Source organism: Petromyzon marinus, chromosome 36 (assembly GCF_048934315.1).
Source record: "Petromyzon marinus isolate PM22_M1 ecotype Great Lakes invasive population chromosome 36, UKy_Petmar_22M1.pri1.0, whole genome shotgun sequence".
Classification (NCBI taxonomy): domain Eukaryota; kingdom Metazoa; phylum Chordata; class Hyperoartia; order Petromyzontiformes; family Petromyzontidae; genus Petromyzon; species Petromyzon marinus.
The window spans coordinates 12,501,868-12,517,900 of record NC_133702.1 but is presented as its reverse complement, the minus strand read 5'-3'; the positions used below and the strand labels follow the sequence as shown (position 1 = coordinate 12,517,900).

At 54.3% G+C, this 16,033-nt stretch overlaps 1 protein-coding gene across 2 annotated transcripts in view; it reads right to left on the bottom strand.

Moving 5' to 3' along the window:
• The window catches only part of LOC116949266 (receptor-type tyrosine-protein phosphatase gamma-like), a 574,019-nt gene that overhangs the window by 165,938 nt on the left and 392,048 nt on the right, over positions 1-16,033 (bottom strand). For both annotated transcript variants that reach the window (XM_032966362.2, XM_032966363.2), the window contains exons 8-9: positions 15,582-15,723; positions 2,140-2,333 (exon numbers count right to left, since the gene is read on the bottom strand). In XM_032966362.2, the coding sequence (XP_032822253.1) occupies positions 2,140-2,333; positions 15,582-15,723 (336 nt within the window). The remainder of the gene's footprint in view (positions 1-2,139; positions 2,334-15,581; positions 15,724-16,033) is intronic.

Genomic DNA, 16,033 nt, shown 5'->3' with positions numbered 1-16,033 from the left:
GTGGCAGCTCCACTCTCCCTTGTTTGTTCACACATTTCCACACGGCAGCTCCCCCGCCCTCCCAACACTAATCCCACATGTCTCAGTGTCCTCATAGCTCTGTGTTCGTGACGCTTATCCTAGCCCAGCGCAAATGTGAATGCGTGGGTACGCGTGTGTGTACGTTAATCTGTACGCGAGTGAGTGCATGTGTGTGTGTATGCGCCTCACCATGTCCGTCTCTCCATGCACACGTGTGTTTGTGTGCGTCTGTACCTGAGTGTGTCTGTGTAAGTGTGTGCGTCTGTACCTGAGTGTGTCTGCGTGTCTGTACGTGAGTGCATGTGTACGTGTGTCTGTAGATGAATGTGTGAGTGTGCCTGTGTGTGTGTGCCTGTACATGAGTGAGTGCGCGGTGTGTCCATCTCTTCGTACGTGTGTGTCTGTACGTGAGTGAGTGCACGTGCGCGTGTGTGCGTGCGTCACACCGTCTCTGTCTCTCCGTGCGTGCGTGTGCCTCCATAATACAGGTTGTTTGGGTTAGATCACGTAAATATATAAATGTGTCAAAAAACCCGCCGCCACCCGACACAGACAACTAGTAAGGTTTTTCACGTAAACAGAACGTGCCAATTCGTCACTGGTACAGCACTAGTGTATAGTGTCGTGTATAGTGTAGTGTATAGTAGTGTAGTGTATAGTGTCGTGTATAGTGTAGTGTATAGTAGTGTAGTGTATAGTGTAGTGTATAGTGTAGTATATAGTGTAGTATACTAGTACAGCAACACCGGTGTGTTGGAGAGCCAAGCCACAACATTTATAATCTGAGTACTGTGACGTTTCACCAGTAACTACAACCAGTCCACCTGTTTCGTTCCTCAAATAGAGGCGTAGATGCACTGGCGGAGCCAGTGGGGCGGGGGGGGGTGGGGTGGCAGGTGCCCCCCCAATGATCCGATTGAAATCCCTAATTTCGATCGGATCATTGGGGTTTATTAGTAATAAATCGGCATTTTGCGACCCCCACTGCCACTATTTAGCATATTATTACATGCCAGGGACTCTATGAGATGATAGGACAATAGTCTGAGTCCATAACTGACAATAAGTAACGGCAAAGTAGTTATAAGTGACTCAGAATTGTGCGCAGTTGCGTATACAGTACACGACTTCCCTGAAGGCATCAACACCTTCAGCGAGCGCGATGCCGATCACACAACGCGGTTCGAATTCGACCCTCGATCGATGGCTGTGCCATCGCCGCACACGCGTCGAATAAAAAGCAAGGGACAAGTCCTTACTTACTAACAACTCCTTACTTACAAACAACTATCATTTTTCATTGCTAGAGGGGTTGCCCCCCCTACCTGAAAATCCTGGCTTTGCCATTGCGTAGATGTGATGACAACACTTGTGCGCCAACAAGGACTATCAATTGGTTTTGATAATGTTGAAGTTCTGTGCAAAACTACTTACTCTTGGCCAAGACTAATTAGAGGATCTATCAAAATTGAAAGACATTTTTTTTTACCGTTCGGATAGCTACAGGATAAGTGCTGCTTGGATGCGAATCATCAAATAATACATTATCAAAATGCATGTCTTCAATGGGGATTGCCGTTGGTACGGCTATTTTAGTGCACACAATCAACAGGAAGTACAAGAACAATGAGCTCGCAAAATGTGCGCTGATTACCATATAAATAACCCAAAACGGCAATGGATACCCACAGTCATTTTTATGCATTCACTAAATCCCTCCCCGACTTTGCACAGGAAGAGCACAAAAGTGTTGTCGTGGCATCTGCGCCTCTATTGAAGGAACGCAACTGGTGGGCATCTCCACAAATTTGTCTGTCGCCTGATGAAGCTCGTTGTAATTACTGGAAAAACGTCACGGAAACTCAGATTGTAAATGTTGTGGCTTGGCTCTCCAACACACAACCGGTGTACTGTACTAGTAATGAATTGGCACGTTCTGTTTACGTGACAAACCTTACTAATTGGCTGTGTCGGGTGGTGACGGGTTTAACGACATATTTATATATTTACGCGATCTCACCTAAAAAAACCTGTATAATGGATGATATTGGTCACGAAAGCCTACGTGTTAAACAGTTTGTGTGCCTGTACGTGAGTGTGCCTGTGTGTGTGTCTCACCGTATCCGTCTCTCCGTGGGTGCGCCGCGTAAGTCTCCGTCCCTCCCCGGAGCGCTCCATGGACACGGCGTACATCACCACAGCGACGGAGGTGGCGTCGCCACCGGCAACGACACGTGCTCGTCCCCAGCGCACCCGCACCGTGGACCAATCGGACTCCTCGACCCACACGCGCTGCGGCACGGCCGTGCAGACTGCGGAGACACATCGTCACCATCATCAGCCTCGCCACTGTCATCAACATCATCGTCGTCACCATCAACATCATCCTCGCCACCATCGTCACCATCATCATCATCATCAGCCTTGCCACCGTCATCTACATCATCATCACTATCATCATTATTATCATGATCATTGTAACCAGTATAACCAGTCACCATCATCATCATTATTATAATCGCCATAATACATAAAGCTGATTTCCTCCCCCAATTAGCATTGAGGTGGTACTTCTCCCCCATTAACAACCCTGAGCCATTGATGGAAATTCCACATTCATGTGGCGATAGCGAGTCTATCTGCAGGACAACCACTGATGACCTCCCCACAAGTGGTGCTCATTGCATTGACCCCTAGAGGGACGAGGAGTCGACCAACGGGCAGCGTTCGAAGTCGCGACCTTTTCATCGCAAGTTGCTCGCTCCCGTGCCTAAACTCACGGTCCTCATCCACTATCCAAGCCACGTTGTCTACGTCACGACCATCACCACCATCATCATCATCTCACTCTCCATCATCATCATCTCACCCACTATCACCATCATCTCACTCACCATCATTGACATCGTCTCACTCAATATCAAAATCATGATCATCCAAATAATAATCATCTTCTAATTCGAAGACTTACACATCAACTAAATTATTATTATCTACGGGACATCATCCTCGAATGTATCATCATGTCCATCATCATCATAAATCAACAAATATTGTCACAGTGCTCACCATCGCCATCTGAAGACTCCATCGCTCACATCATCGCACTCATCAATGCCTCGATCAGCCTCCTGTCAGAGCCACCCGTCAATCAGCGCCATCGATAAATCCACGGTGCGATCAACGGACGCGAAGGGGCTACCACAGCAGCGAGACTCCATCACGGTACCCGTCTCTACGCAGACCCCATAGCCGCCCACTTACCACATCGCCCCCCACTTACCACATAGCCCCCTACTTGCCACATAGCCCCCCACTTCTTACCTCGAAGCTATCCAGATACCACGTAGCCCCCTCCCCCTACTTTTTTTGTGTGTTAGTTTGTTGTCCTTCCCCCGCACCTCCGATTAGCACGGGTGGCTATGTACGGAGGGAAAGAAGTTCAACGTACACACAGACTTAGCACATAGTCCCCACTTACCACAACGCCCCACACAAAACCAAATATTCCCCCCCGCACCACCACTGCCCCTCGCCCCCAAAGATGTCCCCGGTAAAACCTTCGACAGATAAGTGCTGTTAGCGAACGCCTATTAAGGCCGGCACGACGCACGAGGGGTGGGTGGCCAAGCACCACCCCCGGCCACCTTTGTCTCCCCAGTGACGATGTTTACACACCACCGCACCAGGTCCACGATCTGCTCAGATGATCGTGTTGATCGCGAGCGGAAATTAAACTCGTGTCGCCGGGTTTCCTCCTGAGCCCAGTCCACGTCGATTGCTACAGCCACCGCTCCTACCACCACCACCACCACCACCACCTTCATCACCCCCACGCCCCCCATTCTCATAACAGCTGCCCCCCACCCCGCACGGACCGCCGCCAGCGCGACCGGAGTTCTCTCTCTCCCCCGTTGATTATTCGCTCCGTTCCCCATCGCTGCCACCGTCACCACCGCCACCACCACCACCGCCACGGCACAGGTGCGCTGACGGATCCTCTCACAGAGAAATTCCCGCTCGTCGCGCCCGGGTGCTGCGCGCTCGGCACGGGCCCCGGCGCGAGGAGGAGTCAAGCGGAGTGGGGCCGCTTCCCGGACGTATGTTGAACTTCTTTCGCCCCCTACGTACCCAACCGTGCTACGTACGTATGATCAACTTCTTTTGCACCGTATGTATCCAACCGTGCTATGTATACATGTTGAACTTCTTTCGCACCCTACATAGCCAACCGTGCTACGTATGTTGAATTTATTTCGTATCGTACGTAGCCAAACGTGCTAAGTACGTATCTTGAACTTTCGTAAAATACATAGCCAATCGTGATATGTATGTTTAACTTATTTCACACCGTACGTAGCAAACCGTGCTATGTAGATATGTTGACCCTCTTTCGCACGTACGTAGACAACCGTGCTATATATGTTGAACTTATTTTGCACCATACGAAGGAAAACGTGGTATGTATGTTCAACTTCTTTCACACCATACGTAGCCAACCTTGCTATGTATGTATGTTCAACTTTTTTCGCACCGTACGTAGCCAACCGTGCTATGTACGTATGTTGAATTTATTTTGCACCGTATGTGTAGTGACATCGCGGATGTCACTGTGTGGTGCTGGCCCTAGAGGGGGCTCGATGAGCGCTGGGATAGCACTCAGTCGCACCACGCGTGGCGTGCAGTGCTGACTGCTACAGGGGAAAGTGTGGGAGTGTCAGCCATGGGATGAGGTTACCCTAGGCCATGGCACTCTGGTTGACCCCGGAAGGCACGTGACCAGTAAGATCTACACAGGGGCCCCAGGTGGGGGCTTGGGGGTGGTCACGTGTCACGGTGAGATCCTACGGGAAGGGTCGAGAAACGAGCAGAGGTTTCTCGACGGTGGTCGTGGCCAAGGGCGGGGCCCAGCCACGACCCAGCAGCATATAAACCGGGGTCCGCACAGGGACCGATGTTCCAGCGTTTCTGCCGTCATCTGAAGATGTACGTTCTACGTCCAAGAAGAAGTCACAAACACGTGGACGAGGATCCCAGCTAGGGTCCTGTCCGTTGTAGCTACTCCCACTAACTAGCGTAGTTAGCCTGGTGGTCCACCACCTTAGGTTATCTGGTAAAGGGGCAGTAACCCCTTTGTGTTATGTGTTGAGGTTCATAAATAATGTGTTGCCTCCAAGAAGTATATCTGCGACTCAGTTGAATCCACTACAACTGGTGTCGCCAAACGTGCTATGTATGTTCAACTTATTTATCACCATACGTACAGTGAGGGAAAAAAGTATTTGATCCCCTGCTGATTTTGTACGTTTGCCCACTGACAAAGAAATGATCAGTCTATAATTTTAATGGTAGGTTTATTTGAACAGTGAGAGACAGAATAACAACAACAAAAATCCAGAAAAACGCATGTCAAAAATGTTATAAATTGATTTGCATTTTAATGAGGGAAATAAGTATTTGACCCCTCTGCAAAACATGACTTAGTACTTGGTGGCAAAACCCTTGTTGGCAATCACAGAGGTCAGACGTTTCTTGTAGTTGGCCACCAGGTTTGCACACATCTCAGGAGGGATTTTGTCCCACTCCTCTTTGCAGATCTTCTCCAAGTCATTAAGGTTTCGAGGCTGACGTTTGGCAACTCGAACCTTCAGCTCCCTCCACAGATTTTCTAGGTCTGGAGACTGGCTAGGCCACTCCAGGACCTTCATGTGCTTCTTCTTGAGCCACTCCTTTGATGTCTTGGCCGTGTGTTTTGGGTCATTGTCATGCTGGAATACCCATCCACGACCCATTTTCAATGCCCTGGCTGAGAGAAGGAGTTTCTCAACCAAGATTTGACGGTACATGGCCCCGTCCATCGTCCCTTTGATGCGGTGCAGTTGTCCTGTCCCCTTAGCAGAAAAACACCCCCAAAGCATGTTTCCACCTCAATGTTTGACGGTGGGGATGGTGTTCTTGGGGTCATAGGCAGCATTCCTCCTCCTCCAAACACGGCGAGTTGAGTTGATGCCAAAGAGCTCCATTTTGGTCTCATCTGAGCATAACACTTTCACCCAGTTGTCCTCTGAATCATTCAGATGTTCATTGGCAAACTTCAGACGGGCATGTATATGTGCTTTCTTGAGCAGGGGGACCTTGCGGGCGCTGCAGGATTTCAGTCCTTCACGGCGTAGTGTGTTACCAATTGTTTTCTTGGTGACTATGGTCGCAGCTGCCTTGAGATCATTGACAAGATCCTCCCGTGTAGTTCTGGGCTGATTCCTCACCGTTCTCATGATCATTGCAACTCCACGAGGTGAGATCTTGCATGGAGCCCCAGGCCGAGGAAGATTGACAGTTATTTTGTGTTTCTTCCATTTGCGAATAATCGCACCAATTGCTGTCACCTTCTCACCAAGCTGCTTGGCAATGGTCTTGTAGCCCATTCCAGCCTTGTGTAGGTCTACAATCTTGTCCCTAACATCCTTGGAGAGCTCTTTGGTCTTGGCCATGGTGGAGAGTTTGGAATCTGATTGATTGCTTCTGTGGACAGGTGCCTTTTATACAGGTAACAAGCTGATATTAGGAGCACTCCCTTTAAGAGTGTGCTCCTAATCTCAGCTCGTTACCTGTATAAAAGACACCTGGGAGTCAGAAATCTTTCTGATTGAGAGGGGGTCAAATACTTATTTCCCTCATTAAAATGCAAATCAATTTATAACATTTTTGACATGCGTTTTTTCTGGATTGTTTTGTTGTTATTCTGTCTCTCACTGTTCAATAAACCTACCATTAAAATTATAGACTGATCATTTCTTTGTCAGTGGGCAAACTTACAAAATCAGCAGGGGATCAAATACTTTTTTCCCTCACTGTAACCAACCGTGCTATGTATTTTGAACTTCTTTCGCACCGTACGTAGACAACCTTGCTAATTTGGATGTGCATGGTGAAGCACAACAAACTAAAAACAAAAAAAAGTTGTAAAGAAATTAGTGTTCGATACAGATGATTTAAAAGTGCGTAGCTCCAGTGGCTTCCTAATATCGGAAGAGGCATTCCAGACGGCCACAGAAGCGCATCTGAAAGCACACGGTAATGCAGTGATCGTCTTTGTTCAATGGTCAGCCAAAAGCCGCTGCTGCGAGGATGACCGGAGTTTGCGTGATGGTTTGATGGTTTATGTTCCTGGACGACATCAGCGAGGCATTGTGGTTAATTTGCAACGAGCACGTTGTGTGTAATGAGTGCGACCTCATTATAACGTATTTCCTCATTTCATCCCCCACCTCATCCCCCTCCCTCTCTCGTCACAGCCCCTGCACCTGCGCCCTTCCGTGAGCCACGCGGCGGGGGTGGGGGGCGTGCAGTTGCACCGGCCTGTGCACTCGCCAGCTACGCCGCTGCCTTCGCCGCCGGGGCTCCACGCCAGGATGAGCTCGGCGCTCCAATTTCACTTGGGAGGTTGCCGTGAGCACGGGGGGGGGTGGGGGCACGGGGCAGAGGGACCCAGGGCCTCACGACGTCCACCGCTATCGCTTCGTTCGGAAACATCTCGCGGAAGGAGGTGTCACAGAACTACTCCTGAGATCCCTTTGCGTGACCTCTTTGTAACAACACACTGCTGGCACATGTACGCATGCGCGCCCTGTTCGAGATGCTTGCAAACCCGGTCACATCAAGGGCAGTGGCTGAAACCTGGATTCGAACCCAAGCTCTCTCAGACCTCTGCGCCACGTCCTGAATTAAAAACAAACCTTACAAAAACACGTGCGCGCATTCGCATCGAGAGGTAAAACCTCATCAGTGGGGGGCGGGGGGGGGTCTATGGCCCGGGGCGGGGGGGGCCCGGGAGGGAGGGGGAGAGAGGGGCTCTGTTGCCGTGCAGAGGTGGCCGTCGTCCCCTCGATTTAGCCCGGTTATGGCCTGCAAAAAAGATAGTTAAAACGGACAGCGTTCGGTGTACGACGTCCGTGTTAATCCCTAACTTTGACGCGTAATTGGACGCATCTGGCCTACACCACCTCGAGCAGCTCGCGGCGAAGTTTAAGATTCAAGAATCCACGTGGCGCGCAAAAAACAGAGAGGCGCGCTAGCCCCCCCGGAGGGGTTAGCGTTCGTCGTGCGGCATTCGCGTGGTCAACGAGGGAGATCCGTGCAGAGTGCCTCATGACCCCTGCGGGACGACAGAATCTCCCCTCTGTCTCGTGGTGTCCTCGTTGCTCTTGGGTCGATATCCAGGACCGATTTTTTTTCGATCTATTGCCTATCTTCAGCGCGTCGCATGGAGGGCACCGCTCTCCTATCTGCCCTTCCATCTATCCTCCATTATCATCAGCTGTGACGCTCTTCGATGCTGTCCCTTCGTATGGCACCTTCCTTCACCCGCTCGTAAACCAAACATTGTACTTGTACGTACAGGCGGCACGCAACACACACACACAGACAAACATCCCCCGGATAGCCTTTACCAGACTGTGTGGGATATGTGCGGTTAGTGAGCACCGATGAGGTCTGGTCAGCACCACGCACGGCCGATTGTCTCCCCAGTGCGGATGTTTGCACACCGCACATCGAGGGCCAGGCCCAGCAGCGGTTTAAACTTTTGCCACTGTTATTGGCCGTGAACGGGTCGCCAGCTTCGTAGCGTGGTGGGCTAAACAACTACACGACCGCTCCCCAGAAAAACTAAGATGTTTTCTACACACCGCACCTGGTGTTGTACTCATATGAGGCTGATTCGACCTCGGGGAGGCCCAGGACTGGTGCAGATAATCATCACTGGCATTGATGGCCGTGAGCGGGAATCGAACTCGGGTGACCAGGTTTATAGCGCAGCTCGCTAACGACACGACCGCTTCCCACAAAAGCACGCAGACAAAGATCGACCAAAGTATAGCCTTAACAAACTTTTGGGGCAGATGCTCTCAGCAAGTAGCACCTATGGAGGCTGGCATGGCACACGAAGGAGGTGGGTGGCCAGCAACCACCACGCCTGGCAACCTTTGTCTCCCGAGTGGCGATGCTTACACACCGCACACACCGCACCACACGCAGGCTACAAGTATCCACACAGTGTAACTCACCAGGCCGCGAGGTTTGCCCAAGGAAGAAACCATTTTGCCCTTTTCCATCATCGTAATAACAATCGCATGATTGTCCAAACAACTAATTCATAAATATATATTTGTGTGTGGCGAACGGGAAGTTTGTGCTGTATATAAAGTGGCGTTAATATCAGAAGTGGTGACGGCACATTAATATTGGAAAAGGTTACGTTACATCAAGTCATTAAATATGTGAAAATGAGCTGACATTTCTGTTTGCTCGATGATGTATTGGGCTCTGCCCTGGCATTATTAAATATGTATGAATCCTCCAGAATTATTCCACGATATAAACAGTAAAAGAGACGGCATATGTATTTGCGTGTGTATATTTTTAAATACATTTTTTCTTTTTTTCTTTCCATATATACACACAGAGAGAGACGTAGCCGAAATCAAATAACATCAAATTAAGTGAGCAATTTGGCGTAGCGAGCCAGCCGGGCCTACACACCCCCTGGGGGCCGATTGGCGAAGGTGCCCCGAGCAGCTCACGGATTGGCACGGCGAGGGTCGCGATTGGGGATCGGTCGGGGGTGTTGGGATAGGGGGGGGGCTGGGCCTGGGTGTGGCCCTGCTTGGCCCGCAGCTTCGCCATCCATGGCCAATGGCTGACGCGTACGTGCGCTCTGTGCTAAGAAGAAGGAGCCGCGTAGACGGGGTAGGCGGGGTAGGCGGGGGCTTAGCTATGCGAACGTTGTGGTTGTTTCCTCACAGTGGTGGGGGGAGCGGACGGGATTGTGGTTCGGGTGTGGGTGGGGTGTGGGTACGGACACAGGCACGACCGCCAGATGAAGGGAGGGAAAAACACGCGGCGGAGTCGAACTGCGCCGGATCTTTAATCGGAAATGTTGCGTGGGTCTCCACATCTGAACATCACGGCGTTTTCTGCACACCCACACCAGCACACCGACACCAGCACACTCTCGCACACCGACACCAGCACACCGACACCCGCACACCCACACCAACACACCGACACCAGCACACTCTCGCACACCTACACCAACACACCGACACCTGCACACTCTCGCACACGGACACCCGCACACTGACACCAGCACACCTACACCAACACACCGACACCACCACACTCTCGCACATGGACACCCGCACACTGACACCAGCACACCTACACCAACACACCGACACCACCACACTCTCGCACACGGACACCCGCACACCGACACCCGCACACTCTCGCACACCGACACCCACACCAACACACCGACACCGGCACACCGACACCAGCACACTGACACCCACACACCCACACATCCGCACACCCGCACACCGACACCCGTACACCTACACCCACACACCAACACCTGCACGCACTCGCACACCGACACCCACGCACCGACACCAGTACACCGACACCAGCAAACCAACACCCGCACACTCTCACACGCACACACCGACAGCAGCACACCGACAGCAGCACACTGACACCCACACAGCGACACCAGCACACCGTCACCCGCACACCCTCACACCGACACCCACATCCACACACCCGCACACCGACACCCACACACCCGCACACCGACACCCACACCCACACACCAACTCCCGCACACCGACACCAGCACACCCTCACACCCATACACCGACACCTGCACACCAACACCAGCACACCGACACCAGCACACCAACACAAGCACCAGCACACCAACACAAGCACCAGCACGCCGACACCCGCACGCACTCGCACATCGACACACGCACACCGACACCAGTACACTGACACCAGCAAACCAACATCCGCACACTCTCACACGCACACACCGACAGCAGCACACCGACACCCGCACACGAACATCAGCACACCAACACCAGCACACCGTCACCCGCACACCGACACCCACACACCCCCACACCGACACCCGCATACCGTTGCCCACACACCCGCACATAGACAACCGCACAGCGACACCAGCACACCATCACTCGCACACCGACACCAGCACACCGACATCAGCACAATGTCACACCAACACCCGCACACACCGACACCAGCACACCCTCACACCAACACCCGCACACTGACACCTACACACCCTCACACCCGCGCACCGACACCCACACCCGCACACCGACACACACACACACCTGCAACCCGCACACTGACACCCACACACCCGCACACCGACATCCATACACGCACACACCCGCACACCCATACACCGACACCTATACACCTCCCGCACACCGGCACCCACACACCCACACACAAGCACACCGACACCACACATCTGCACATCCGCACACCGACACCCGCACACCGACACCCACACACACACCTGCACACCGACACCCACACACCAACACCAACACACCGACACCCGCACACCGACACCAGTACACCGACACCAGTACACCGACACCAGCAAACCAACACCCGCACACTCTCACACGCACACACCGACAGCAGCACACCGACAGCAGCATACCTACACCCACACACCGACACCCACACACCGACACCCGCACACGGTCACCCGCACACCCTCACACCCTCACACCGACACCAGCACACCCTCACCTGCACACCCTCACACCGACACCAGCACACAGACACCAGCACCCCGTTACCCACTCACCCTCACATCTGCACACCGACAGCAGCACACCGACAACAGCACACCAACACCCACACACCCGCACACCGACACCCACACCCACACACCAACTCCCGCACACCGACACCAGCACACCCTCACACCCATACACCGACACCTGCACACCAACACCAGCACACCGACACCAGCACACCAACACAAGCACCAGCACACCAACACAAGCACCAGCACGCCGACACCCGCACGCACTCGCACATCGACACACGCACACCGACACCAGTACACTGACACCAGCAAACCAACATCCGCACACTCTCACACGCACACACCGACAGCAGCACACCGACACCCGCACACGAACATCAGCACACCAACACCAGCACACCGTCACCCGCACACCGACACCCACACACCCCCACACCGACACCCGCATACCGTTGCCCACACACCCGCACATAGACAACCGCACAGCGACACCAGCACACCATCACTCGCACACCGACACCAGCACACCGACATCAGCACAATGTCACACCAACACCCGCACACACCGACACCAGCACACCCTCACACCAACACCCGCACACTGACACCTACACACCCTCACACCCGCGCACCGACACCCACACCCGCACACCGACACACACACACACCTGCAACCCGCACACTGACACCCACACACCCGCACACCGACATCCATACACGCACACACCCGCACACCCATACACCGACACCTATACACCTCCCGCACACCGGCACCCACACACCCACACACAAGCACACCGACACCACACATCTGCACATCCGCACACCGACACCCGCACACCGACACCCACACACACACCCGCACACCGACACCCACACACCCTCACACCCTCACACCGACACCAGCACACCCTCACCTGCACACCCTCACACCGACACCAGCACACAGACACCAGCACCCCGTTACCCACTCACCCTCACATCTGCACACCGACAGCAGCACACCGACAACAGCACACCAACACCCACACACCCACACACCGACACCCACACACCGACACCCACACACCGACACCCACACACCCACACACCCGCACACCCACACACCCGCACACCCGCACAGCGACACCCGTACACCTACAGTGAGGGAAAAAAGTATTTGATCCCCTGCTGATTTTGTACGTTTGCCCACTGACAAAGAAATGATCAGTCTATAATTTTAACGGTAGGTTTATTTGAACGGTGAGAGACAGAATAACAAAAGAATCCTGAAAAACGCATGTCAAAAATGTTATAAATTGATTTGCATTTTAATGAGGGAAATAAGTATTTGACCCCCTCTCAATCAGAAAGATTTCTGGCTCCCAGGTGTCTTTTATACAGGTAACGAGCTGAGATTAGGAGCACACTCTTAAAGGGAGTGCTCATAATCTCAGCTTGTTACCTGTATAAAAGGCACCTGTCCACAGAAGCAATCAATCAGACTCCAAACCACCCACACACCCGCACACCCGCGCACCCGCACACCGAAACCCACACACCCACACACCCGCACACCGACACCCACACAAAGGTAAAGATCCCCCGTATAGCCTTAACATACTGTAGGGGCAAGTTGTTAGCGAGCACCTATGAAGGCCCGAACGGTACACGACGGGGTGGGTGTCCAGCACCACGCCCGACCGCCTTTGTCTCCCCAGTGGCGATGTTTACACTCAATTCAGGCTGAGTCGACGTGGGGAGGCCCAGAACCAGTTCAGATAATCGTCACTGGTGTTGGCCGTGAGCAGGAATCGAACCCGGGTCGCCAGGTTCATAGCGCAGGACGCTAACCGCTACACTACCGCTTCCCCACACACATACCCGCACACCGACACCCACACACCCACACACCCGCACCCATACACCGACACCCACACCCGCAAACCGGCACCCACACACCGACACCCACATACCTGCACACCGACACCCAAACACCCAAACACCAACACCCACACACCTGCACACCCGCACACACCCATACACCGATACCCACACACCCGTACACCAACACCCACACACCCGCACACCGACACCCACACACTCATACACCCACACCCAAACACCCGCACACCAACACCCACACATCCGCACACCAACACCCACACATCCGCACACCCGCACACCTACACCCAAATACCTGCACATTCGCACACCGACACCCACCGACACCCATACACTAACTCCCGCAGACCGACACCCGCACACCGACACCCACATCCATACAGCCGCACACCGACACCCACACACCCGCACACTGACACCCACACCCGTACACCGACACCCACACACCCACACACCAACACCCACACACCCGCACACCGACACACCGACACCCACACACCCGCACACCCACACACCCGCACACCCACACACCCGCACACCCACACACCAACACCCACACACCCGCACACCCACACACCGACACCCACACACCCGCACAACGACACCCACACACCCGCACACCAACACCCACAACACCCGCACACCCACACACCCGCACACCCACACACCCGCACACCGATACCCACAGAGGCTGCATCCTTGCCCATGGGGGACAAGAAGGCCCCCCCCACCCCCTGCCCTCAGCCCCCCCGAGGACTCCGGGACTGAGTTGCAGCCGGCCGATGTTGTCGATGATTGCGGGCACCATATCGCTCTCGGCGCGAGGAGCAGCGACCCGCAAACTCTCCCGGTGCGTGTTGTGGGTGGGGGATTTTTCCATTTCGCATGCCACTTTAGAAAAAACTCACGTACCGTTTTGTCACAGAAATTGGACGTAGGCAGGAGGCATGTCGATATTATTTTTTTTGTCAAAACTTTAAAGGAAAATATAATTGAATTTTAATTGGTAAAGTTTCTTGCCAAGGCAAATGTGTGCTCTCTGACGAGTCCAGGCTCTGAGAGGGGCAGTTAAGGGTCCGCGATAAAACATAAACAAACGCATGGGTGTGCAAAGTTAAAGGTAAAGATCCCCCGTGTAAACATTCAGCCAGCTGGAGCAAGTGCCATTCGCGAGCCGGCACGGCACACGTGGAGTTGGCGTGGACTGCACCATGCCTGGCCGCCTTTGTCTCCCCAATCATCTCGGCTTTAAGGCTGAGTCAACCTGGGGGAAGGGCCACGTCCGGTAACGATATTCATCACCGATGTTTGTGGCCGCGAGCGGGAACGGGTCTCGTGTCAGCAGGTTCGTGGCGCGGTGCGCTCACCGCTGCACCGCCGCTCCAAACACGCGCGCCCATCCGGGCTCACGGCGAGCAGGAGGATGAGAAGGATGCGATGCATCCCACGTGGATAATCTCCACTCACGAAAGCAGCCGAGAAGCGTCTCTTACGACAGAAACCGCGGCGACACGGGGCATCGCGGTGCATGAAACATTCACAATTGCGGGGAACACGGCGGGGGGGGACGGTGCATGGTTCCCACCCACCCACCGGGCCGACCGCGCCGAGCGTGGCACGTGGCGTTTGATTGGTGTTCCCCTCCCGCCTCGCCCGGCGATCGCGGAATTCCGACGGCGCCACGCGGTCCGGAGGAGCGCCGCTGGAGCGTGCGAGAGCCCCCAAACCCCCCCGCCCAGCAGGGGAGCCTCTCCGTCTCCAGGTGAGACATCTGGAGCATCCCCCCTCGCCGTCTGCAACGCGGCGGTGACTCCTGGGAGAGACCATCGCAGCTTCCCGTCGCAGACGTCGTTCGACGTCGGTCAAGCCACGACGTGTCTCGTCTTGGGGGTGCCGCCGCATCCACCCGAGCGGCGGCACCTCGGCCGCACGTCCATGTACGGGAATGCGAGCGACCGGACGCCGTTCCCCACCCGCGTGGGATCGGCTGACCGAGGGGGACCAGGGGAGAACGCTCGCTCACCGGGGCCCGTGCGGTTGGCGCGCGAGGTGAACACGGCGCCCGAGAAGCCGGCCTGCACCGGGCGGAAGTTGTCGCGCAGGTAGTCCACCACCTTGCTGAAGCCCAGGCGCTCCGTCGTGAAGATCCCGCAGAAGCGCGACAGCTGCCACGGCGGAGACGCGGGGGGCGGGGCCCAGGAAGGGGTGGGGGGTCAGAGGGGAGAGACGGGGTCATAGGTAAAACGGGACACACACAAGTATCCCCCGTGTCACCAAAACAGACTGTAGGGGCAAGTGCTGTTAGCGAGCAGCACCTATGAAGGCTGGCACGGCACATGAGGGGGTGGGTGACCAGCACCATGCCCGGCCACCTTTGTCTCCCCAGTGGCGATGTTTACACATTGCACCAGGTACTCATTTAAGGCTGAGTCGACCTAGGGGAGGCCCAGGACCGGTTTAGATAATCGTCACTGG